At 35.8% G+C, this 23,212-nt stretch overlaps 3 protein-coding genes across 3 annotated transcripts in view; 2 read left to right on the plus strand and 1 right to left on the minus strand.

The window, feature by feature from the left end:
• LOC135114053 (sodium-coupled monocarboxylate transporter 1-like) overlaps window positions 1–5,037 on the plus strand; it is a 15,930-nt gene extending 10,893 nt beyond the window's left edge. The window contains exons 9-11 of the mRNA XM_064029704.1: window positions 1,170–1,438; window positions 2,012–2,112; window positions 3,659–5,037. Of these exons, the coding sequence (XP_063885774.1) occupies window positions 1,170–1,438; window positions 2,012–2,112; window positions 3,659–3,861 (573 nt within the window). The 3' untranslated portion in view covers window positions 3,862–5,037. The remainder of the gene's footprint in view (window positions 1–1,169; window positions 1,439–2,011; window positions 2,113–3,658) is intronic.
• Window positions 5,024–8,847, minus strand: LOC135114056 (uncharacterized). The gene is made up of 3 exons (XM_064029707.1): window positions 8,647–8,847; window positions 7,388–7,513; window positions 5,024–7,008 (listed from the first exon to the last, which is right to left on the minus strand). The coding sequence occupies exons 1-3, from the start codon at window positions 8,814–8,816 to the stop codon at window positions 6,825–6,827; spliced, it is 480 nt and encodes a 159-aa protein (XP_063885777.1). The 5' UTR covers window positions 8,817–8,847; the 3' UTR covers window positions 5,024–6,824.
• Window positions 8,848–8,968: 121 nt separating this feature from the next.
• On the plus strand, window positions 8,969–22,460 carry LOC135114052 (uncharacterized). The gene is made up of 13 exons (XM_064029703.1): window positions 8,969–9,294; window positions 9,919–11,328; window positions 11,484–11,619; window positions 11,973–12,185; window positions 12,638–12,727; window positions 13,463–13,591; window positions 14,247–14,444; window positions 16,578–16,700; window positions 17,324–17,427; window positions 18,336–18,495; window positions 19,702–19,847; window positions 20,139–20,703; window positions 21,927–22,460. Exons 2-13 carry the CDS (start codon window positions 10,247–10,249, stop codon window positions 22,065–22,067), a joined length of 3,087 nt encoding a protein of 1,028 aa, XP_063885773.1. The 5' UTR covers window positions 8,969–9,294; window positions 9,919–10,246; the 3' UTR covers window positions 22,068–22,460.
• The last annotated feature ends 752 nt before the right edge of the window (window positions 22,461–23,212 follow it).

Below are 23,212 nucleotides of genomic sequence, written 5' to 3' on the forward strand. Positions count from 1 at the left end.
AATACTAGTTTGTAAAGTGTTTATGTGAGTGAGAAGAACAGTGAATACAGTAAAATCCCTCTTATCTGGCATCAACGGGACCGCCGACATGCTGGATACTTGAATGTTGCCGGATACTTGAATAGAAGTGAAATTATGTCCACAATCACCACCCTACACTCACGCATCTTACCATAACAAAGATCAGCTGATCTGATCAGCTGCTTAAGTGTAAGCACAACACGCTTCCTCTTTTCTACAACTTTAGGCATGATGAAGGCGTCAGGCGATAAACAGTGCACACGCGGGACTGAGTCACTGAGTAAACACAGTGCAGTGGGCTGCGGGTGGGAAGCAGTGCGCTCTGGTGGTGAGGGGACAAAGTATGCCTCGCGCAGGAATTTTAATAGATTTTATGAGTACACATTGATTTTTTATTGATTTTAAGACTTGGGGAAAAATGTGCCGGATACTTGAAGCTGCCGGATACTCGAATGCCGGATAAGAGGGATTTTACTGTACTGCAGCAGCAACAGAATGGCCTGAGAGGAAACCTAAGATGAAACTGCAGAGAGAAGAATAGAAACTATGAGGTAGTTTGGAAATAAAAACTTTGTACCAGACTCTATCAAATGTTTTTGATATGTCTAAGGCAAATGTGAGTTTCACCAAAATCCCTACAAGACTCAGTAAGAAAAAGCTAGATCACCATGGTGAAATGATCAGATGCAAGGTTGTGAGGGACATACATCATTATGAAGTAATCAATATATCTGTTGGACTCAAATTAAGATGATGTATTTTGGTTCTGTCTCCTTATAAACTAGAAGCAAGGCTGTTAGCGTAAACAGTGATAACATTAATGAGGTGATAGAATAATTGTCTTATTTTTGCAACACTCAGTTAATGAAATTGTTAACATAACAACTTTTCCCATGAGAGGTTGTCACTGGATCCCCCAAAATAGCATTTTCAGTACTAATGGTTTTCCATAAACATTGAGTAAGCATGAAGTACTTTAAATATCTAGAAATGGCTTTACTATAAACTAAATGATATTTTCATAATGGTACCTATGTATCTTATAAATGAAAACAGAAGCATGAAGTGATATAGAATCTTGAATAAGTGAACCATATTATGAAAATCTAGTTTGATTATACAAACTAATCATATCTTTTTGATGTTAGGGTGCTGTTGTAGGCTTCCTGGTATCCTTCTCCTACAACATCACAGTGGTGCTGGGCAAGTTCATACGGGGAGGCGGTAAACCTCCACGCCTACCGCTGTCTGTTGATGGATGTCCAGAAAACTTGGTCAATGCTACCTTTGCCTCCTACCTCACTAGCACCTCCATTCCAAATACACTTGTAGAAAACACCTCTTTCGTGGAAACTCTTTTTGATACAGGTGGACAAGTTGACTCGATGCAACTGACAACTCCTGACCCTGCACAGACGTAAGGATGTGTTATGAATTTTATGGTGCATGTCATACTGATAGTAATATTGACCAAAGTCAATTAGTCATAGCTACCCATGTCAAATATTAGTAAGGAATTGAACAGGTTGCATGTCACATAATTAGTAACAATGAGTTTGCTTGGACTTTGTAAAAGTTTTGCTTATATGCTTTCTTTTCAATAACTTTTGTGGAGTGTGTGTATATATATATATATATATATATATATATATATATATATATATATATATATATATATATATATATATATATATATATATATATATATATATATATATATATATATATACACACTACTGTCATAGCCATTCTCTTGGGAGACTTCTTAAGAACAGGCATCTAATACAGATAGGTATTTAGGTAGATTACAAGGTGTTACTAATATAGATAAATCTTTTTTTTACTACTTGCTTAAACTCACTGATAGATGAGGCAAACAATACCTTATGACTAGACAGGTGACAGATAATAAGACAGAAAACTTAAACTAATTCATGGATAGGATATGTGTATGCAGAAGTAGTGATTGAGATAATGACTTTGTTTTCAGGTCAACTGGGAACACAGTGTATGATATATCTTATACACTCTTTGGAGCCAGTGGAATCCTTATCACTATGGTGGTTAGCAGCATTGTATCCCTTTGCACAAGTAAGAAATTTCAGAATTATCTTGCCTCTTACTATTGTAACAATTAATTTCAAAACCTGATTTCATTGTTACCGTAATGTTTGAGGGTTATGTGTATGTACAATGCTTAACACCGAGGTTGATTACTTCAGTGTTGAAATTTTGTTTCACCCTTAAGAGGGATCTAAAATTGTGCCAATGAATTATGCCCTCTACACAGAGTGGCATAGTAGGTGAAGCTTCTGAGCCCAGCAAACAAACTACAATCAGGTATTGTCAGTGTGTTTAGCAGTCAACTTGGTTTACTTGGATGGAAGGGGAGTCAAGAAGGTTGCTACTGAGATTATGATATTAATTTCCTCCCTTATTGTTTGTGACAGTAAAACTGGATTAATCACTTCACAATGCCCTTAGCCACTAGTCAGCATATATATATATATATATATATATATATATATATATATATATATATATATATATATATATATATATATATATATATATATATATATATATATATATATATATATATATATATATATATACAGATATATATAGGTTTTTTTTTGGCAAAAGTTACCCTATTAATTTTCTGCATAAGAGTCACAAAGGAATTCTTCACAAGGCTGGTGAACCTCAGCTCTGCAATGCACACAGAACACTCTTTACACTTTTACTTTCCTTCCTGTCACACACGGATTAGATTCTAATTCATGCTTTACAACAGTCTGGGGGTAAATATCTGTCTTCTTGGATTTGCAATGTATCTTTCCTGGTGAAACTTAAATCGGTGCTGGACACTCCTTTGACACAGGCTGATCTCTTCGGAGATTATCTTTGTTTTGCAGACTAGATTCCTATAGGGCAAGAGTGAAGCAAAATCTGACACTAAATTAGTTAGTCTTGCCCTAGATGGGCTAATTTAATTTTGAATGCTATACAACTTATCAACTTCCTGCACAGCAATCAAGAGATGCAAAATCATGTAGAAAGGAAAGCTGCATGGACTGCATTTAGTTTATTTCTTGGTAATACACTTCTAACTTCATACTAACACTCTTGCTAGGATCTAACTCATACTGTCTTGCTGTAAGTCATCCTTTCTCTCCAATTCTAGCTATCTCTATAATGAAATGAACATTGTTACCCACTTGAAAACTTTCAATAGCTTGAACATTCTTACATTCCAGATACTTGGTACTAAATGAATGAATACCTGAAGCAGAAATATAGGATTATCATTCATGCTATATCTTTAGTTGTGCAATATGTATTACTTACTCTCCCACAAGAAGCTGTTGATTGTCCCTCTTTATGAGAGTGGGGAGGGAGAGAAAAAACATTCCCTCACTTCTTGTCACATCTGCTCTCTTACAATCAGGCAAAACTTGAACATTCAAATACGCAGACAAAATCCAGTGTATTGCATAGTATTATAAGTCTGTCTCATATCTTAAGGAATTCGGTTCTGAGAAGTAATTGTAGAGCCAAAACACAAAAAATTGCATCACAGTGTAGGGGCGTAAGACTGAAATCAGTAACTGATATATTTGTACTCAATTTTCAGAGCCTCTAGCTCCTGGGGAGGTAGATGAAAGGCTGTTGAGTTCCTCAAGTGTGAAGATCTATCGCCTGTTGTGGCAGTTCTTCAAAGGCAGCAAAATCTCATTACCAAATAATCAGCAGGAAAGTGAAGTGTCCTTGAAAATGATTTCTGACTGTAGCGACAACAAGCCACATCCTCCACCTAACGAAACTCACCTTGAGTAATTTTTTTTTAGAAATGCAGCCACAGACACACACGCACACACACAAACACACATGTGGATCACACCATAGCAGTAACCCATCTATATCACCTTATAAGCAGACATCACTGCTGCCTTTTATGACATCCTTCTTCACAGGCAGGCAACAATTCCATCAAACAGAACGGGAAAAACACCAGTGTGGTGCTCTGAGACAGGAGCTAAGAGTACTACCACCGTATTCCCAGCACATCATAAGAGCCAACTAAAAGGGATAAAGTGAGGGGGCTAGGAAACCCCTTCTCTGTATGGTGTCCTATGAACAGACAAGGAAAAACATTACATGTAGCTCTGAATGTGTGTGGATGTGGTGTGGATACAAGTAAAAGGGAGATGATTAGAAGAAGAAAGTTGAATAGAAGGGCATGTTTGGATGTGTAAATGGAAGTAAGTCATGCTTTTTGAGAGGGAGAAGAAGAGAGGGTGTGGCCTTACTCATAAGTCAAAGGGTATGAAACTGTTTTAGAGTATTGAGAAGTATCACGAAGAGGGCAAAGGTATAGCTTGGCAAGGAATGCTGGTAGAGGGCAAAGGTAAGGCTTGGAAAGGAATGTTAGTAAAAGTTAACTAATAAAAATGGTGAAAGGATGGATGTAAGATTGAAAGGAGAACAGCTAGAAGAGGTGGATTCTATTTCAAGTAGAACACATAATATATTTGCAAGCAACTGGTTTAGAAACAACTTTTTCTGCCACTTGAGGGAAAATATAACATAGTGGAATAATATTCAAATATGGAAACTAGAGGAAGGTAATCAGAATATGACAGCTGCATGACAGGATTCATAAGAGTTCTTATGACTGGTAGGTGATCAGTGCTCATCTCATAAGGTAACATTAGCAGTGACATTCTGTAAGGTTATTACAAATTCTATTAGTTGGATCACATCTTCCTTCAAGTTTAAGATATTCTGATTTTACTTAATCTTCACAATATAATGTGTCCAAACTGCAAAAAGATCTCTGCTGGAGTCATGTGAATCATAGTTGTTTTTTCATGATTTTTTTTCTGAGGAATTGTACTCTCCTTTTATGTAGTTATTTCACACAATATAGAAAGGTTTGAGAAGTAAAACCAACTGATATGTACATCTTGGGATCATCTTAATACAAAAAATATAAACTTGAAATATATAAAAGCTTTATTTATACAGCATTCAATTAACCAAATACTTACACAAATTATTCAATTATATATATATCTCTCACTACAGAATGCTTTTCCAGATAATATCTTCCACTGCTATAGCAGTTACAGGTAGACACTACGCTTCAGATAGTCATTATCACTATCTAAACCATATGATAACAATTTACACATTTTGGATAGTGATCACTGTTATTTAAGCCACATGACAGCAATCTGATAGAAAATGTCCCCATGACAAAAGGAGATTATTAATGATGCTAAAGTTACACTTGTGTAATATAGGAGTATTACATATTCATACCTCACATCAAAGATTGCAAGTTAATCCTTAACTGAATCTTAACTTTAGGTTGTGCAAGGTAAAACCATGGAAATTGCTGATATATGTAATTTTCACAAATCATGTCTAAAGTTTGGGAATATTCATGTGCCATTTTGTAATTTTATGGACAGAAGGCATAACAGTAATTCTGAGTATAAACAAAAAGAAATCTGCAAAGTAACATTGCAAAAGTGGTGTTACATTGAAGTAGATGATAGCAAATAACAAAAAAGATATTGAACCAATATGACTGTACACTAAGAGAAATCACTAATAATTTCCGATAAGAATAATAATGAATAATGCAGTATTTGAATGATTGGTACAGCATCATAAGGTAGAATAAAAACACTGCTGTTGGTGGAATATGCATATGGATGGATATTCCCTAATTTCCTTACATACAGCAGTTGATGGTTTCAACTAATGAATTTTCTTACATGCTTGAAATTGGAAAACCTGGGGCTACCCAATTATGCTATGAAATGTGTGTGCAAAAAACTGTTTCCTGAGGGATGTTACTTTCCATGCTTCTACCATGCAAAGCCTCATTTGTAAATGACTAGCTAAAATACCTAATATTTTTAATCAATCACAGTAAATGTAATAAAGTCTTATTATAGAAAAAAAAAAAAAAAAAAAAAAAAAATCTTGCCATATTTGTCTCATTGCTGACATGTATGCATGTGTGTGTGTGTGTGTGTGTGTGTGTGTGTGTGTGTGTGTGTGTGTGTGTGTGTGTGTGTGTGTGTGTATATATATATATATATATATATATATATATATATATATATATATATATATATATATATATATATATATATATATATATATATATATATATATATATATATATATATATATATATATATATATATATGTGTGTGTGTGTGTGTGTGTGTGTGTGTTTTGTAAGACTGGGAAGTTTCAAATTCACATTTACATCACATCCACACACTCATTGATGTTAAAATTTTGAGTTTCCATTATATGACTACAAATCATTATGACAAATGTAGATGACATGATGAAAGTGTATTACATATTATAATGTAGAAGTTTCTTAATTTATCCTACTTATTTTTCATTAATATATATGAAATTATGGCATATAAGAACTTTGTCTTATCAGATAATTAATAAAAAGTATTTCATGTTGCTTAATGCTATTAAAAACATGAGACACATATCCTGCAAATTTGCTGCCTTGACCACTAAAGCAAAGAATATATAAACACATATCTTGCAGGTAAAAGGTAATTCAATTAAAATACACTGTCTAGTTGTTACAAAAATGACACCATTATGAAATACATCAATATAATGCTTACATAGAATATTATCTTCAGTAGACTTGTGCAGCTGAATTTCAATACCTTTTTGTGCTTTGCATGACCAAATTTTGAGATATACAAGTTTTCATGACCTGTTATTGTTAATTAAATGAAAAAAAATTATTCTTCCCTTTCTTTAACAAGGCTGTCCAAATAAAGGACATAGCTCCTTCCCAGGTAGAGTGCCCCAGCAGCCCCTGCAGCCCCCACAAAAGTGCGTAACAATGGGCTCTCTGGAGCTACAGTGCGTCCAAGAGCCCATAATAGCATTGATCCCAAGTTAAACATTACACTTCCAAAACCACTGTAAAAGGAAACAAACATACATATATATAAATGCTGTAGACTGAATTCACATTCTATACTGGAAATTTTTAAAGATCTTTTAAGATAAAATTAATAGGAAAAATAATTACTGATTTTGTTATCATTAGAGAAATTATCTGTGTTTCTACCAAGAAAAAACACTGAATAAAAGTGTGCCTATTTTTAAGAAAAATTACAAAAGAATATTAGGGGTTCTGCTGGAGAAGAATTTATCCAATGGAAATTTTAGTTATTCTATAATTACTGAATTTATTCATCAGGGCTTTATTAAGGAAAAATCTAGGAGGGAAATTTGATAAACTGTTATTACTGTGTTGTGCCTAAAATACAGTACTCAAAGTCTATGAATGCCTTACCAATATATGAGCTTGTCCCTCGGTGTAGCTTGTGCCAAGTGAGGACGGGAGTACAGATAAAGGCCCACTCCCGTCATGGTGTTCAGTAAGCAGGCATTGGTTAGCGATATGTACTCTGGCACCAATCTGGGGAAACATAATTCTTTTAAAAATAATCAAAAATTAATATTTATACTATTATGTAATATGGGCTCCTAGAATATGTTCCTTCTAGCTACAAATACTTTGCTTGAAATGACAGCACTGCAGTCATCTTCCAGGACATGATAATTGTAGACAGAGGCTGAAGTAAGGAGTGAACAATCCTGATGCTTCCTGTACAGCATTGCCATGAAAGTTTCTGAGAAGTGTTCACATAAACTGCACAGATTTACTGTCAAAGTGGCTGATATATGGTATGTGAAAAGTTTGTGACACCTAACCTGGTCAGAGCCTCTCACCGGTTAACTCACCTGGTTGGCTGCTCCTTGTTAGTACATAAGATGGCAATAGGAGTACAATGCAAAGAGGTACATAAGGACAGCATGTACTTGTAGGTGCACCAGTTGGCAAAAAAAATTAGTTGTGTATCATGTGCAGAGTACTGTTGTACACACGTAATGTGGTAATGGTTATGAGATCAGTGAATACTACTGTAAATTTATAATGTTCATGCTAGTTATTAGAAAGAGACTGTGGTTAGTGAATAGAATTGAGAATGATGGGATCAGATAAACATTCAATATGATGATTCCAGCTTCTCTGGATTGATTCCAGCAAGTGAAGATCCCCAGAAAACCTATGTTCCCTAGATATGAGGTATTTTCTAATAAGGATCTTATGTGTGTTTTGTACAAGGTGACCATGAAGTTTTGCGATCAACAGAGAGTATACTTAAGGAGAATGGTGGGGGGGGGGGGAGACAAGGGGGAACAGCCACCAGCTTGATTAGGGGGATTGGGGAATATGGTGCAAATCTTAAAATTTACCGAAAAATTTTATGACTGAAATCTTGATTTGTTTGTTTGCTTGCATGTTCCAACATTCTCTCTCTCTCTCTCTCTCTCTCTCTCTCTCTCTCTCTCTCTCTCTCTCTCATCCCCAAGTGGTCGACCAAGACTGCCCGGCTGTTGTACTACAACAATATCTTTGAATTACAGAAAAAGTTAATCACCCTGCCACCTAATACCACCTGCCTCCATAACGACACCGACACACAACAAGGTAAAAAAAAAAAAAAAAAAAAAAACACTAAAATTAAAAATCCCCGGCAGACTTACAAGAACTTGAAATTCTGGAAAAGTTCCGGGGTGAATACTTGAATGCTGAGTGCACTGTAAGCCACACATCCTTTCATGGGTGTGTAGTAGAAGAGAAGGTTATTGGTGGTGATGGGTCGCAACCCAGCCTTGGCGAGGCCAGAATTAACCTTGCAGAGTACGGTAGCCATCCTCTTGGATCACATAAACAAAGTACTGATGGGCCATCTTCACATTATTACAAAAACAATATATGTTCTTATGTTCCTGTATTTTTTATCATTATTGGTATATATTATATCTCCAACTACCTTTTTCACTAATTCATATAATAAGTTCCTTCATTATATTATCAGTTTATATTTTAAGTACCTACCATCTTTCTTCTAAAATTACTGTTTCACCAGCAATAACTAAAGAATCAGCTCTTAAATTTTATCTATAAATACAAAACGACAACAAAGAAATTCAAATTGTTTCCCATAAATTCACCAACTAGATGAACAAGTGCTAAATTGAGTGGAAGAACGTCCGTCCTGTTGCTGCCCCAGACCGAGACCGCGGCTGAGATCACCTGTGAACGGTTCAAAACAACATTGAGTGTTTGAAACATTCTTGAACACTGACAGCACTTTGGAGAACCGCCTGCTCTGCATATTTAAGAAGAGGGTTAGTGTGCAGAATAGCTGCTTCCGACCGATCTGTCTGCATTTGTTCGGATATGAGTAGGATAAATTTCGTAATTAACATTCGTGGCAATTTCAGTGGGCGGTCTGTTTTTTTTTTTGTTAGGTTAGGCTGGGCTAGGTCAGGTTAAGCTAGGTTTAGTTAGTTTGGGTTGTTAAGTTAGGTTTGTAAAGGTTAAGTGGAGTTAGGTTGATTTAGGGGAGGTTAAGTAGGTTAAGCCCCATGGCTAGGACGAAAGGGGGGATGAAATTTTACATTCCACTATTAGTCAAAATCCTTATCGTAGGGAAATTCCCCTAGATTTTTTTTGTGAACCTAGATTTTCTGAGAATTTCTGTATATTTTGTGTGACCATTTTTTATTTTTTTTTCCAGTAATTTCATTTTTAAGTTTTGATCCATTTATTCATTTATTGTTTGGTGTTTTTTAAATGAGAGATATTATCTTGCTGCATGTATTTTTGGTGATATATATTTTGTTGCCTGATTTTTTTTTTTTCCTCACAAATGAATGTGTGTGTGTGTGTGTGTGTGTGTGTGTGTGTGTGTGTGTGTTGCACAAATAAAATTCTAAGTTTGTGAATATTTAATCAGAAATTCTTTTCAGGTAATTGTCAGCAAACTGCTGCAGGGATATTCAGTTTTGGCCCTGTGTCTGAGGAGAGAGACAGGGAGCAAATGACCTGAAATGCTTTGGAAAATAAGCTCCGTGTATGAACCTAGGCTTGTATGCTTCAAACCATAAGTTCCCACAATGTTTGTGAAATAATATTTATAAGAATCCAGAAATGGATACTTTAGTCTGATAAAAAAAAAAAAAAGGACCTATCTGCTCCTGCATGTGAAGTTAGTGCATATGAAAAATATGACAGAAGACATGAGTAGATCATTATTTGCATATGGTTATAAAAGGATGTTTTCACTTGTGAAATCTTATGAGAATCTTACGAGTAATAATCATGGATGGTAGAGAGAATATTCTTGATCCTGAAGACTTGTCTGTGGTCCATCCAGGAGAATTGTCTCTGAGTAGTGGAGTGATCTCTCTTCCCTCAGCAAACAGACTTGCAGATCTCAGTCTTGCTTCAGATATCACTGATTCAGAAGTTGAAAATGAAGCAACAGTCCAAATTTTTAGTGCATGTGGTTATGAAGATCATTCAAATGACAGACAATATGAAAAATATGTAAAGGTTGTCAATAGTTTTTCAATGGAATCTAGTATGTTGCCTCATTCACAGAGGTTGAGTGACTCACTGAAAAGTGATCCAGACATGAATGATAAGCTGAGTGAAGCTCCTTCACTGATAACAAAAGAAAGAACTAGACATGATGGCAGTGTTCCTAATGGAAAATCATTTAAGATAGGCTCAAATATGAATGTCATTGAAGATGAAAGGATCACAGGCATGCCAACTATTTCCTTAGATGATGTCAGAACAGCACTGCAGCAGAACTGCAGCTTGCTTAATGATAGACACTTGCTGAAAGATCTGTTGAAATCTTTAGATGACAAAATTGAACAAGAGCCAACAGGTAATGTGTCTATTCGGCCTCAATTCCCTGGTAACAAGCAACAAATAACTTCTGATCAGAAAAACTTTTTGGTCAGTAATTTCAAAGAAAATCCTAAAGAGTTGGTTTTCAATCAGTCAGTCATGTCTAGCCCCAAGAGTCTGTCAATAAACTATGTATCAAATGGTAATATTGATAATAGAAATCGTATGGTTGATGGAGTAGAAGCTTTGGTGAATTTACAAGTAGAGCCTCCTGATGGTCCCAGAACCAGTGAGACACCACAGGAAAATTTTCATGTTGCCTTATTCAACTCTAGTCTGGTTGAGCAAGAAGCTCTTCAGAAATGTTCAGATAAGCCAGCCACCCACTCAGATCTTGGAAAACATGTCAAATTCCAGTCAACTACAACCACCACACAGGATCCTCTAGTGCAGATTGAAGGAAAGAAGTATGGAGACAAGCTTGACTCTGGTGCTCAGCAGTCTCTTAATGTTATGAAGTAAGTACAATATATATATGTTTGCAAGAGTCTAGTTGCAAGCAGTTATAAATCCTTATATTTTAAAAGATTTAAACTGATTTGAAAATAGCCAAGAGAGGAACTTGTCAGTTATCTTGATGGAGCATTAATTTATGAGCAATATTTCATTTCAGAAAACTGGCAGGATTGCGTTGGGGACTAATGGGATGGGAGGATGTGAGCAACTCCCCTCCTACAGACAGCAGCAGCTCACTCACCTTCCTGTATCACCTGCTTACCTCACTTCAGTCACTAAAGTTGGAAAAAAAGGTATGGAGCTGAAATCTTCACTAACAAGTGAACAAGTCACCTAATTTGTAGCTTTCATTATATAATTGTGCAATTGTAGTCACTGATATCATTGTATTTATGGGATAATGCTTTTGGTCTGCTGATATTATTGTTGTGGCACAAAGCAAGAAGTTTTATAATAATTTCACTTCTCTTCATTGTTATATTATTAGTCTTTCCTCAGATAATGATAAATAATTTGCCACCTTTTCTTGTTTATGGAATTATTTTTCTTTCACATCATGTATATAACAACACATTTGCTGGGACAATAATTAGTAACCTTATATTCACTTTATACAGTCACTCTAAGTTAACAATTTATGTTGTAGCATCTGAAGGAAGAGCTGACAACAACCTTGAAGAAATTCAAGGATTTAAGTGAAGAGTCTAACACCAAACAGAACATGTATGAAAAGAGAGAAGCTCGTCTTATTGAAGCTGACAGACAACTTGGGGAGTTACAGCAAGCTTGGGCAGCAGCTCATGAGACTGGGCAGCAGGAAACTGCCAAGCTTAGAGCCAAATGTCATGTCCTCAAACAAGTGAGCTGCATGCTTCTTTTTGCATGAAACCACATTCTCTATATATCATGTAGTTGGTTCATAACTTGGATGTTATAGGATCAGATCTTGAGCTAGGTAGAGGTACTCCTAAATTGTGGATTTGTGACCTTAATCTCACCTTTATCTCAGCAAAAATATAGTATCATTTAACATGAAACTTAATGGTACAGAGCTATTTTAGGGAGCATTGAGACTCTCCTTGTCGTAGACCATAAATCATAGGTGGTATAGGGTTGTTTTTTTCCATCATCATTACTAGACTGCAAGTTCTAATTTTATTCTTATGCTCAATTCACCACATGTATAATCTTTACAAAATGACAGCAGGTCTTATTTTAAAGTTTGTTTACAACAAAATGCTGAAAAAAAATTTTTATGCAATGTACAGTACATGCTAATAGTTATTTTTATTATGTATAATTTTTTTTTAGGAAAATGATTTATTAAGAAAGGAAGATCAATGCTTGAGAAATGATGTGATGGAGCTGAAATCCATCACTCAGCAACATGCACTGATGAAGGTGAGACTGCTTAGCTTATTGCAGATTTTAAAATTGAGGTGTCTTCAAAAAGCTTTTGACATACAGTGATTTTTTATTTGAAAATTATGTTCCTTAAGATTTGAACAAAATATATTCATCATCTGTGGTTAGAGGAAAGGGAAGGGCACTGAATGCACATATGAGAGATGCACATAGCATGAGAACCTGTGCACATAAAGTTTTGTTGAATGGTGAAATGGATGGAAACACTGAGATTATTTGACCACATTAAAAGGATGAAGACTGAAAAATTTAAAAGGAAAAGTAATTTAAATTTAAGGTACTAATGGGTGAGGAAGGCAACTTGGAAGATGGAAGGATGGGATAAAGGAGCACATGTATAAAATGGGTGTTAGTAGAGATGGAGTGCTTGCACAAACCAAAAGAGAATGTTTTTGATAGGAAGAATAGACTCTTCAATAACCATCCTCTTGGGGGGAATACTTCTAGAGGGAGCACAGTATGAGAGAGATACACAGTATAGATAGATTAAGAGAGAAAGTGAGATGAGTAATGCAGAGATAGTGGGTGGAAGGGGACTACCAATGAAGTGAAAACTGAGGAGCTGGAGTATGTTAGAAGAAAATGAGAGAAAATATGTCAGGAGGAGATGCAAGAACAGGAAGCAATCTCTGTGGGGAAATCTTTGGGAACAGGTGACAGATATAGACAGATAGGTGAGAAGTTTGTAATTTTATGTTTCTGCTTTCAAAGACTCAGATGTTGGAGACTGAAGAGTTGTTAGCAGCAAGCAAGAAGAAAACAGCTGAAGTATTAGAGGAAAATAACAGAGTAAATCTTTGCCTGGAAGAAAATAAGAAATACATACAAGAGCTTGAAGAGGTAAGGTTAAGGTTGTGTGAAGAATCTTTTTCGGGATTTATAAAAGTTTGAGTGTGTTCATGTATTCTGTTTCTTGTGTGGCACTCCATTTGTTTTAGAGAAATCCAGATGTACATATAGCCTGTGTTGTATGTTACCATATTGTAGACTGTGTTTTTTGCTGATGTGGACTGGATTTGTATGAGTGTACTTCACTGAACGCCAAAGAACCAAATTTTGATTCAATATGTAATCCTTTTATGTGAGTTTTGCCATTTATGACTTCAGTGTTACCTTCTTAAAGTGAAATTTGTACTAAATCTAGATACTTGGGACTGTTACTTCCAGGAGTCTCTCTCTCTCTCTCTCTCTCTCTCTCTCTCTCTCTCTCTCTCTCTCTCTCTCTCTCTCTCTCTCTCTCTCTCTCTCTCTCTCTCTCTCTCTCTCTCTCTCTCTCTCTCTCTCTCTCTCTCTCTCTCTCTCTCTCTCTCTCTCTCTCTCTCTCTCTCTCTCTCTCTCTCTCTCTCTCTCTCTCTCTCTCTCTCTCTCTCTCTCTCTCTCTCTCTCTCTCTCTCTCTCTCTCTCTCTCTCTCTCTCTCTCTCTCTCTCTCTCTCTCTCTCGTTTATACTCTAAGAAATGTTCCTGAATATTTAATGTGGCATTGTTTTGTTGCAGATGAAGATTCCTCAGCTGCTAAATGAGTTGGAAGATGTGAAAGTCAGAGCTGGGAGATTGGAAGATTCCAATAAGCGACTGTCTCAAGCCAAAGCTCAACTAGAGGAAGATGCTCACATGCTTCAGGAACAACATAAATTACTCCTTAAGAAGGTAGTTGATGAACAAGAAAATAAAGCAATAACTGAGCAAAGAAAGGTTAGTTACTGTTTTTATGTAATAATGACTAAAGACTTTCTTTTGATATATAGGAAAGCTGAGATATTGAGCAAACTGTCTTTATCTCTGATGGGTGAATGTTTTAGATAGCCCGTAATAGAATAACAATGAAAGAAATAACTTGTTATAGCAATATTGTAAATTTTTGTGCCTTTTGTACTCCTGGTCGCTACCTACATGATGACCTCCCTCCTTTGAAAAGATTTTTTGGTATTCAGTTTCCCCTATATCATGAACACAATAGACTTTATTTTTTATAGAGTTGAGCTTATGAAAGTCCTTTCATAAGCTCATCTTTATAAAAAATTAAGTCTACTGTGTTCATGATATAGGAGAAACTGAACACCAAAAAGGGACATTCCCTGCTGGACATACAGAGACACATTATATTTTATACCAATATGCCATATTTATTACCAAATGGAGATCCTACTGATGATTCCCTAGCCAGGAATCAAATCCCTGCTCAGAACAGGATTTTTTTTTTTTTTTTTTTTTTTTTTTTTTTTTTTTGTGTGTGTGTGTGTGTGTGTGTCTGTGTGTGTGTAAGTAGGAGGGACACTGGCCAAGGGCAACAAATTTGCATTTTAGATGTGAGGACCATAACACTCGTCAGGTACCAAAGTAATTTTGGGACTTTATACTCCTCTTCATTATAATGTCTGGGATTGTAACATATAATATGGAAGCAGGAATGAAGAGAAGCATGAACATAAAGGAATTTAAGTGACTAAAGAACATGTATTAAAGCATCTTCTATTTACAACACTGATCTGGATTTGGATCTGATCTGGATTCGCTCAGGGTAAAAAGAACACATGTTGCCATTGCTGATCAAAACAATAACAACACAAGCATGTCGCTGCCCAACTGTCACATGTGACAGACTGTTAATGGTTTGATGCTCACCCCTGTGCCCTAAGGAAGTGTCAACGAGGACTACAGCCTATTGTACGTTTCCTGAGGAAATTGGGTCGAGAAGGCCATTAATAAGTCCCTGGCGCATGCCTATCCATGCAGTATGAGACTGGGTTCTGTGCCTGGCCATGAATGTTGTATAATAAAGTTTCACACAAAGCTCTCTTCACACACAACATGAAAATATTTGCTGTGGTGAGGTACAGATTGGTAAAATGAGAAAATATTCAGATGTAAGGTGAGGCATGCCTGGCCTGCATGCTGACACCATTGATACCCTTACTGAGGCATTTCTAAAGTAGAGATGTATTATTTTTGACTGAATAAGTATTATCTTCCTTTACCTCATCATGTAGTCATTGGTAGAGGCCATGCAATTATGATCAGGAGCCATTAAAGCAAGGCTTGGTGTGGCTTGTAGTATCTCTCTTGTTTCTGGCATCTGTCACCACCAATATTCACATTCTGTGCCCACAGCAGCATTCTGCAATGATTCATTACCATTCATTTTGTTCCTCAGACATATCAGCTGTTTTCTTACTGTGTATTCCCCTAAATAAGTCCCCACTAGAGGCTGCTCAGCTGCTAATATGGCCACTGCCAGCAGCTTCAGCAAGTGCTGTCTACTACAACCCACTTCCACACCCAGATCACCCAGATCATGATCCAGATCACTCAGATCAGGGTAAATCCAGATCAAGGTGTAAATAGAACACAGGCCATGTGGCCAGATCAGTGATCTGAAACGGATCACAGTAAATAGAAGACCTCTTTAATTTATATGAATCAATGGAGAAATTTGAAGAATTTGTGTTGGATGTGTTAGTTGATCAAGCAGCAAAGGCAGTGTTATGATGGTTTGGGTGAAGTGGAGTAACCAACTGATGGAGTTGAGTGGATTGCATATGAGAGATGCAAGGCTGAGGAGACTATAAACTGGATGATGCACAGCTGACCATTAAGGATTTAATGTTCTTAGTCTCCCTTGCAGTGTTGGACAGCTGTTTAAAAATTCTGTTTCATGTGGACATGACTTGGCATATGCACCTGGTATATGACCTGGATTAACTTTTGTTATTAACTTAAATTTTAAATATTTTCTACATTTCCCTAATAGATCTATATACCTGTATGAATGAATGTACATACATAGGCATATACATGCAGATATGACTGTGCTTATGCTTTTGGCAGACAGTTCTTGAAGATGAAGTGAAGGACTTGTCAGAGAAGATGATAGCCATGAAGACACAACTTCATCTCCACTATCAGGCTCAAGTGGAAGATCTAGTGGCCAGAAAGTCTGCTGCTCTTCAGGTAGATTCACTTTGATGGTTATGCACTGCTAATGAAAGGAAACCAGCACTCACTATGCACACACTTTTCTGTTGATGATTTCCAGTGGTGTATGAAAATATACAGTCTGCAGTGCAGGTGTTAAGTGTATAGAGGTAAACTAACCAGGCTGTGAGTACTAGTCAGGAGGGTGGACAGGCAGTAACTGAGTCTGCTGCCCAGTGAAATGTATAACATAAACTTGCAGATCGCTCAGTCACACTCAGTGCCACACTTCACTCACACCTATCATGCTTTGAACAAGTAAATCACACAACTTCTCAACAATTGCACTTAATCCATAGGATGTGCCATATAGTATTCAGGTTATGTTATGTAATTACCTCTCATGGCTCCCTTAATGAGTTTGAATATGATGTAGTGTGCAATGGAAAGTTATTGGATCATGGCTTATAGCAAACCAGTATAATTGGATTATATACTTTTTTCATAGTAATCAATTAGAATTGGTGGATGACTACCAGGGGTTATAATGCAGAGACTATTCTAGCCAGTGTCTGTGTGGTATCTCTATTATTTACTGGATGTTTAAGTTTTCATGCTTGTTTTGTATATATAATTTGTTTGATTTGTTAATATTTCAGGAACAGCTGAAAACATTAGAGTCAAGTCTACAAAAGAACTTTGAGGAACAGTTGAAGACACAGATGGAGAATCATCAGATTGCCTGTAAGAAGCTTCAAGAAAGGTAATATTTCAGGAATGAAATGTTTGTTAAAGTATTTTTGTTCACATTATTAGCCATTGTAGACCTATCTACTGTGCACAATAGAGCATTAAAAAAATTCTTGGGAACTTTCTGTTGATTGAAAATATAGATGAAAGGTTAACTCTGAAATTTTGTGTATTTTAACTTTAATCAATGTATTTCTCCCTCTATAGTAATGTGTCGATCACAATTCCAGAATATACTTTTGTTATTGACAAATACAGAGATTGAAGATTTATGTCCACTGTGAATGACCAAGAGCAGAGGTCCCTGTGACCCTCTGGATACCCTAATACATAAATATTACTTGTCAATTCAAATATCGAAGGTAAATTTGCACCAAGAAGTATCTCCGATACTTTTGGTTCCAAACTAGCAATAATAGATAATTTAATTTTTTGAAACATGAGCATGTTGAAATTTTAAGCTTTAAAAATCAAATGTAATTATTTTATTTAAAACTGCTTTTTCATAAATTAAGAGACAGGATAAACATTAAATTTGAATTTTCTAAGTTTTTTCAAAATTTTCTAAGGTAAAGATAAAAATAAAGATTTATATTTGTCAACTTTTTTATTTAGAATATCAGTATTGTTATTGTGAGTATCAAAATTTTGGATTTATCGATTTATCAATTATCGGTTATTGGGCAATAAATTTATCGCCAGTTATCGATTATCAGTTATCACCGATAAGGTTATCATTATTGATTTATCAGTTATTGTGATAATTTTTTTGTTATTGCGCCCAGCTATGCTGATTACCAATATAATTGTAAGTTTTTATGAGTCAAATTTGTTCTTAGGAAAGAAAATGCAGTTAGGTTTGATTGCAGAGGTCCAAATTATGGTCTTGCTTTGTTTCTAAAATAGTGTTTTTGACTACAGATATGAAGAAAAAATCAAGGATATGAAGTCTTCATATGAGAAGCAGCTGGAAAAATTGCATTGCGAAATGAAAGAAGTAGAACAGGAAAACCATCGTTTGCACCAACAGAAAAAGGGTGTTATTTCTGCTGTATCTTCTATCTTGGGTTTGGAACACCAAGTGAGTAATGACCATTTCTGTTTGTAGTTTTTCTCAGTGGCACACATATTAACTATAATAAGACTGATGGGCTGGAACTGCAACATCTAGAGAGTTAGCAAATGCTTATTGCACTGAAAGTCAATGATGTTGGCACAGTAATGCATTGGACTGCTTTTCTCTTTTTTCAGAAGGTAATCTCTCAGCTATCTCTAATCTGGATTCTTGGTGATCTAAGTGTTCTGGATTGTGATCTGGGTGATCTAACTTTAGAGGTGGATTGCAGTCAGTGACACAAATGCAGCAGCTGAACATCCTCTAATAGGAAGTATTTTAGGAAAAATATACCATAAGAAAACATTTAATATATATGAGGAGCAGATCTATTGATAATGAAATGTTTACAGAATTCTATTGTACATTCTGTATGGTTAATTAGTTTGTGGTACAGAATAGATTAATTACATTGTTGTAGGGATGTGAAAACACCTGGTAAATAGGGTTTTTGTGTAATTACAAAATGTAATACACTCCCATGCAAGTCTGCACACTCAATTATCACCAAGATTCTGCTGCTCCACAACCAGCCAGCTGGACTGGGGAGTGGCAAGCTTGATGTGTATTAAGTAGCAAGTGTATTATTTCACAAACAAGTGTTAAAATTATAGTAATAATAATGCTGTTGTGGGTAAAGTATTTACAACTTCTGCTATAAACATATCTCATCCTCTACATACTTCAAGTACAAAAAAATATTAAATAAACCTATCTGACATCCACATTCACTCAATATCAACATTGATGATTCTAGTAGAAATGAGGAAAAATAAGAGAATTTATAACATAGTAGTAATGCAATGATCCTACCTATGCCCAATATTCTGAGAATGGAAATGATGTCCAGTGTATCACCGTGTGAATGTTGCTAACTTCCACTGGAATATTTTCCATGTTTATAATTTTCTTATATTTGTATGAATATATCAAGTTATTATTCATTCAGATTATCTAAAATGCTTTGTAATCATTGTCATATATTCAGCCTGGCTGCCTCAGTATAGAAGATTAATTTAAAATATAATGTTTACTGCTTATTAAATGAGAAGGGAAATTTAAAATTTTTTTGTGAATTGCTTGGGAATGTGCATGGCATGAATACTGTATAATACATGCTGTCAAAGTTTAAAAATACTGATGAAATGTTCAACACCATAATGCAATCTTCAGACAAGTGTGAATCCTTCAAGTTGTTGGAGCTTAACTGTTCCTGGTAGTAGCAGACAAGCAGGAGGCAGCATTTCTTCCTTGGATGAAGTGAAGGATGGGTTCTTGAAGGCTGAAACCCACCCCACAAGGTGTACAACACATGAAAGGTATTTCTTAGATGTCAAATTGAATATGTGGTCTTCTTAATTGGTTGATTTTTTTCAGTCACAGAAATCTGAATTTGCTTTTTAGTTCAGTTTTCTGATTAAAAAATCTGATAAGATCTGGAGAAAAACTGTATTTCCAGAAATTCATCTGATCTCATGTTTGCCTAGAAATGTCTTTGAAGGAAACTCTTTGCCTTTTCATTGGTAAACTTTCTAAAAAACTTGCTTTTCTTTGTAAAATTTGCTCTATATTTTATCTTAGATTTGCAGTAAGTTTTTTTTTCGTTACAGTGGGGAGAATGTTGGGAATATGGCTGGCCTTCCATTTCATAGTTCATCTTCAAGTGACACTGAATCAACCATGTTTCCTGAAGGAAAGCAGACAGTTAGACATTTAGATGGACACTCACTGTGTGCTTTACCTAGCAATGGTATGTCACCGAATGGTTACCATAAGAACCATAGTAAGAATTCTGTGTCTTCTCCAGTTATTGAATTTAATCCTGAACAAGGGGCATGTGATGAATGTCAGGCATTTTCAGCTCTACATATGAAAACAAATGCTCCTCAAACACAAGTAACTTCATACTCTGCACACCTTGGAATAGGAAATTACAGTAGAAATGGAAGTACTAGCTTGAAACTAAATCTTGATCAGAATTGTAAAAAGCAAAAAAAAATTGATCACAAGAAATCTTCGTTTCCACTGTTTACATCAAAAATAAAAAAAGCATCAGAAATAATTCAAGCCACTGAGTTAACTGATGAAGATGTAAGTTATCAAGATGGAGATGAAATACTCTTTGGCTCAGAAGAGGATGAAGAAATGGCAAGAATTTTCAAAGAATTAAGAATGGTGAGTGAGATTATATTCACTGTAATTTTTACTAATTAACCTATATTTTCTTTTGTTTTAACAGTCTGTTCTGATCTTCAAATCTACTATTCTTGACCTATGAAAGCTATCAAACTGTACCCAAGTATATCTTAATTTCCCTTGCTCTAAGTATTTAATTAATTTTCTCTCAGAATTACTTCTTACTTTTTTTTTTTATTCCCACCCCTCTCTCTCTCTCTCTCTCTCTCTCTCTCTCTCTCTCTCTCTCTCTCTCTCTCTCTCTCTCTCTCTCTCTCTCTCTCTCTCTCTCTCTCTCTCTCTCTCTCTCTCTCTCTCTCTCTCTCTCTCTCTCTCTCTCTCTCTCTCTCTCTCTCTCTCTCTCTCTCTTAGTGAACCCTTCATTTTATTGCCTTTCTTCTCATACATTTACAGTCCTCCTACATATATTCTCCTTTTTCTCTAGCTTTTTAAGGTATGAGCTTCTTATATATTCCTGAGTATTGGTTCCTGTAGTGCCTTGTGTTTTTCCTTATGTTTGTTTTCTTTTTGATGGTGATTAGTTTCTCCAGAAATGAGGGTTGATGTTCTCATCCATTCCATATGCCATCTTTGTATTTCTTATTCTCAATTCTACATTCTGTGCAAGGATGATGCTGGGCAAGATCTGTTTTTCCTATTCTTACAATGATGATAGATTCATAAAACACAGCTTTGACTTACTTCCTAGAGGAGGCTGGTTTTTTGTGGATGTGGTCTTAATCTATTTGTATGGACCAGAGAGAGTTGTCTGGATGGCAGGGTATTATTGTCTACTAGGTTTCAGACATTGCGTGTCCACATAATGTTTTAGCTTGACATAAATTCCTATATAGTTTAGACATCACTGAGAGCTGTTGCAGGTGAAGGAGATAATAATACTCTGCACCCAACTCAGGAGAGTTAGGTGTCGGTAGCTGTGGTGTAAGGTGACACTTCGTGTGAAAACTGCAGGCTTTGGTTTTGAGACTTTGAGGTGTCTCATTGCAGCCAGCCATTGATTGTTTATTTGTCCCTAACATAAATTTGTTATATGTGCATATTGTGATTATATTTCAATATCTTCCTGATATTCTCTTTTGAAGTGCTTGATTGCTGCCTTATATGTAGAACCCTATTATGACCTATCCTTTGAAAGCTAGGGTTAATGATAGATATATGGATCCTTCTTTTCACTGATTGTCATGTTTTTGTGTGTTTCTCAGCAGGTGAATCAGAGTACACAAGGCCCCCAGAGTGATGTCCCCACCCATGACACATCTCTTGACCAGGACCCAGCCTCTATAACCTTACACAGACTGAGCCAAGTATCATCAGTACTGTCCCAATATGTTACTCATTCTTAGTACTGATGCTTCTCTGCAGTTATTACTAGTAGGTGAGAATCAATTATGGTTTTCATGGGTGCACACACACACACACACACACACACTACTTTATTTGCTTCAGTCTTAGCCAGAAGTGCTAGAAGATCTGCTTCCTGATGGAGTTGATCCTCATGGAGTTCTTTGTGGACCTAGTTACCTGTGAGCTTACATAGACATAACTTCTTGGTTAGGATATTAATGTTTTAAATTTATAAATGTGATGAATGAACTTCATTTGTGATAGCACTGATTAAAATTCAGTAGTCTTCTGCCACCAGAATTCACACATGAGTCACAGTTTATACATTTTCACTGGTTGAGGAAACTGTATATAAGCTTTTATAAATAAAAACTAGCTAATCAGAAACTTTACTGATGCGGTTTATTGATTCATATTTGCCTTATTTGTCTTTGTGTCCAAGCTGTGCGGCTGATACTCTCAAAATGATGGCAGCAGCACTTTCTCTTCTCCATCAGTGACCAGATGGCTAAGAGAGTGGTGTGAATGAGTGTGAATGTGAAAATTGTGTGCCTTGTCTTGGTTACCCTGCTTTTTTTTTTTTTTTTTGGCAGGGGGGAGGGGGAGTAGACAGTCTTGGTATATTTATGTATGTTATCATGTTCAGTCTCATCCTTCACTTTACCATCACCCTCCCACACTCTGCCTCACCCTGAGTAACACAGAGAAGGTGAATTCAAACAACCAACACCTGAAAGAATAAATGTCATAAATACTAATTTATCAGAACCCTTATTGTCATTTATTGATTTATGTTTTTCTGGTTTGTTTTCATGTACTATTTCCAAACTCATCCTTCACCTTAATGTCACACTTCTAACCTTTTGACATTTCCTATGGGACTGGCATTTCAGTGGTCCCTCTCTCACTCTCTCTCTCTGTTGCCTTTGGCTAGTGCCCCTCTTACATAAAAAAAAAAAAAAAAAAAATCCCACACTGCCTCACACCAACCAACACAAAGTAGGTGAAGTGAAACAAGCAACACCTGAAAGAATAATGTCATGTTCACATACATTTGTAGTAGGTTTTAAAACACTAAGGTACAATTGCAAAGCTGTATAAGAAAAAAAAAAAAAACATCAATAAACATTTCTTTCCAGATAAG

This window comes from Scylla paramamosain, chromosome 27 (genome assembly GCF_035594125.1).
Source record: "Scylla paramamosain isolate STU-SP2022 chromosome 27, ASM3559412v1, whole genome shotgun sequence".
In the NCBI taxonomy this organism is placed as follows: Eukaryota; Metazoa; Arthropoda; class Malacostraca; order Decapoda; family Portunidae; genus Scylla; species Scylla paramamosain.

What these genes read in the sequence shown, in the direction of transcription:
- LOC135114056 (XM_064029707.1), bottom strand. Translation starts at nt 8,816, where the DNA reads ATGGCTACCGTACTCTGCAAGGTTAATTCTGGCCTCGCCAAGGCTGGG. An exon ending in TTCCAGAATTTCAAGTTCTT is followed by an intron (nt 7,514 to 8,646) that starts GTAAGTCTGCCG and finishes ATGTTTCCCCAG; the next exon opens with ATTGGTGCCAGAGTACATAT. An exon ending in AGGGACAAGCTCATATATTG is followed by an intron (nt 7,009 to 7,387) that starts GTAAGGCATTCA and finishes TTCCTTTTACAG; the next exon opens with TGGTTTTGGAAGTGTAATGT.
- LOC135114052 (XM_064029703.1), top strand. Translation starts at nt 10,247, where the DNA reads ATGAGAATCTTACGAGTAATAATCATGGATGGTAGAGAGAATATTCTT. An exon ending in AATGTCATGTCCTCAAACAA is followed by an intron (nt 12,186 to 12,637) that starts GTGAGCTGCATG and finishes ATTTTTTTTTAG; the next exon opens with GAAAATGATTTATTAAGAAA. An exon ending in GAAAGTCTGCTGCTCTTCAG is followed by an intron (nt 16,701 to 17,323) that starts GTAGATTCACTT and finishes TTAATATTTCAG; the next exon opens with GAACAGCTGAAAACATTAGA.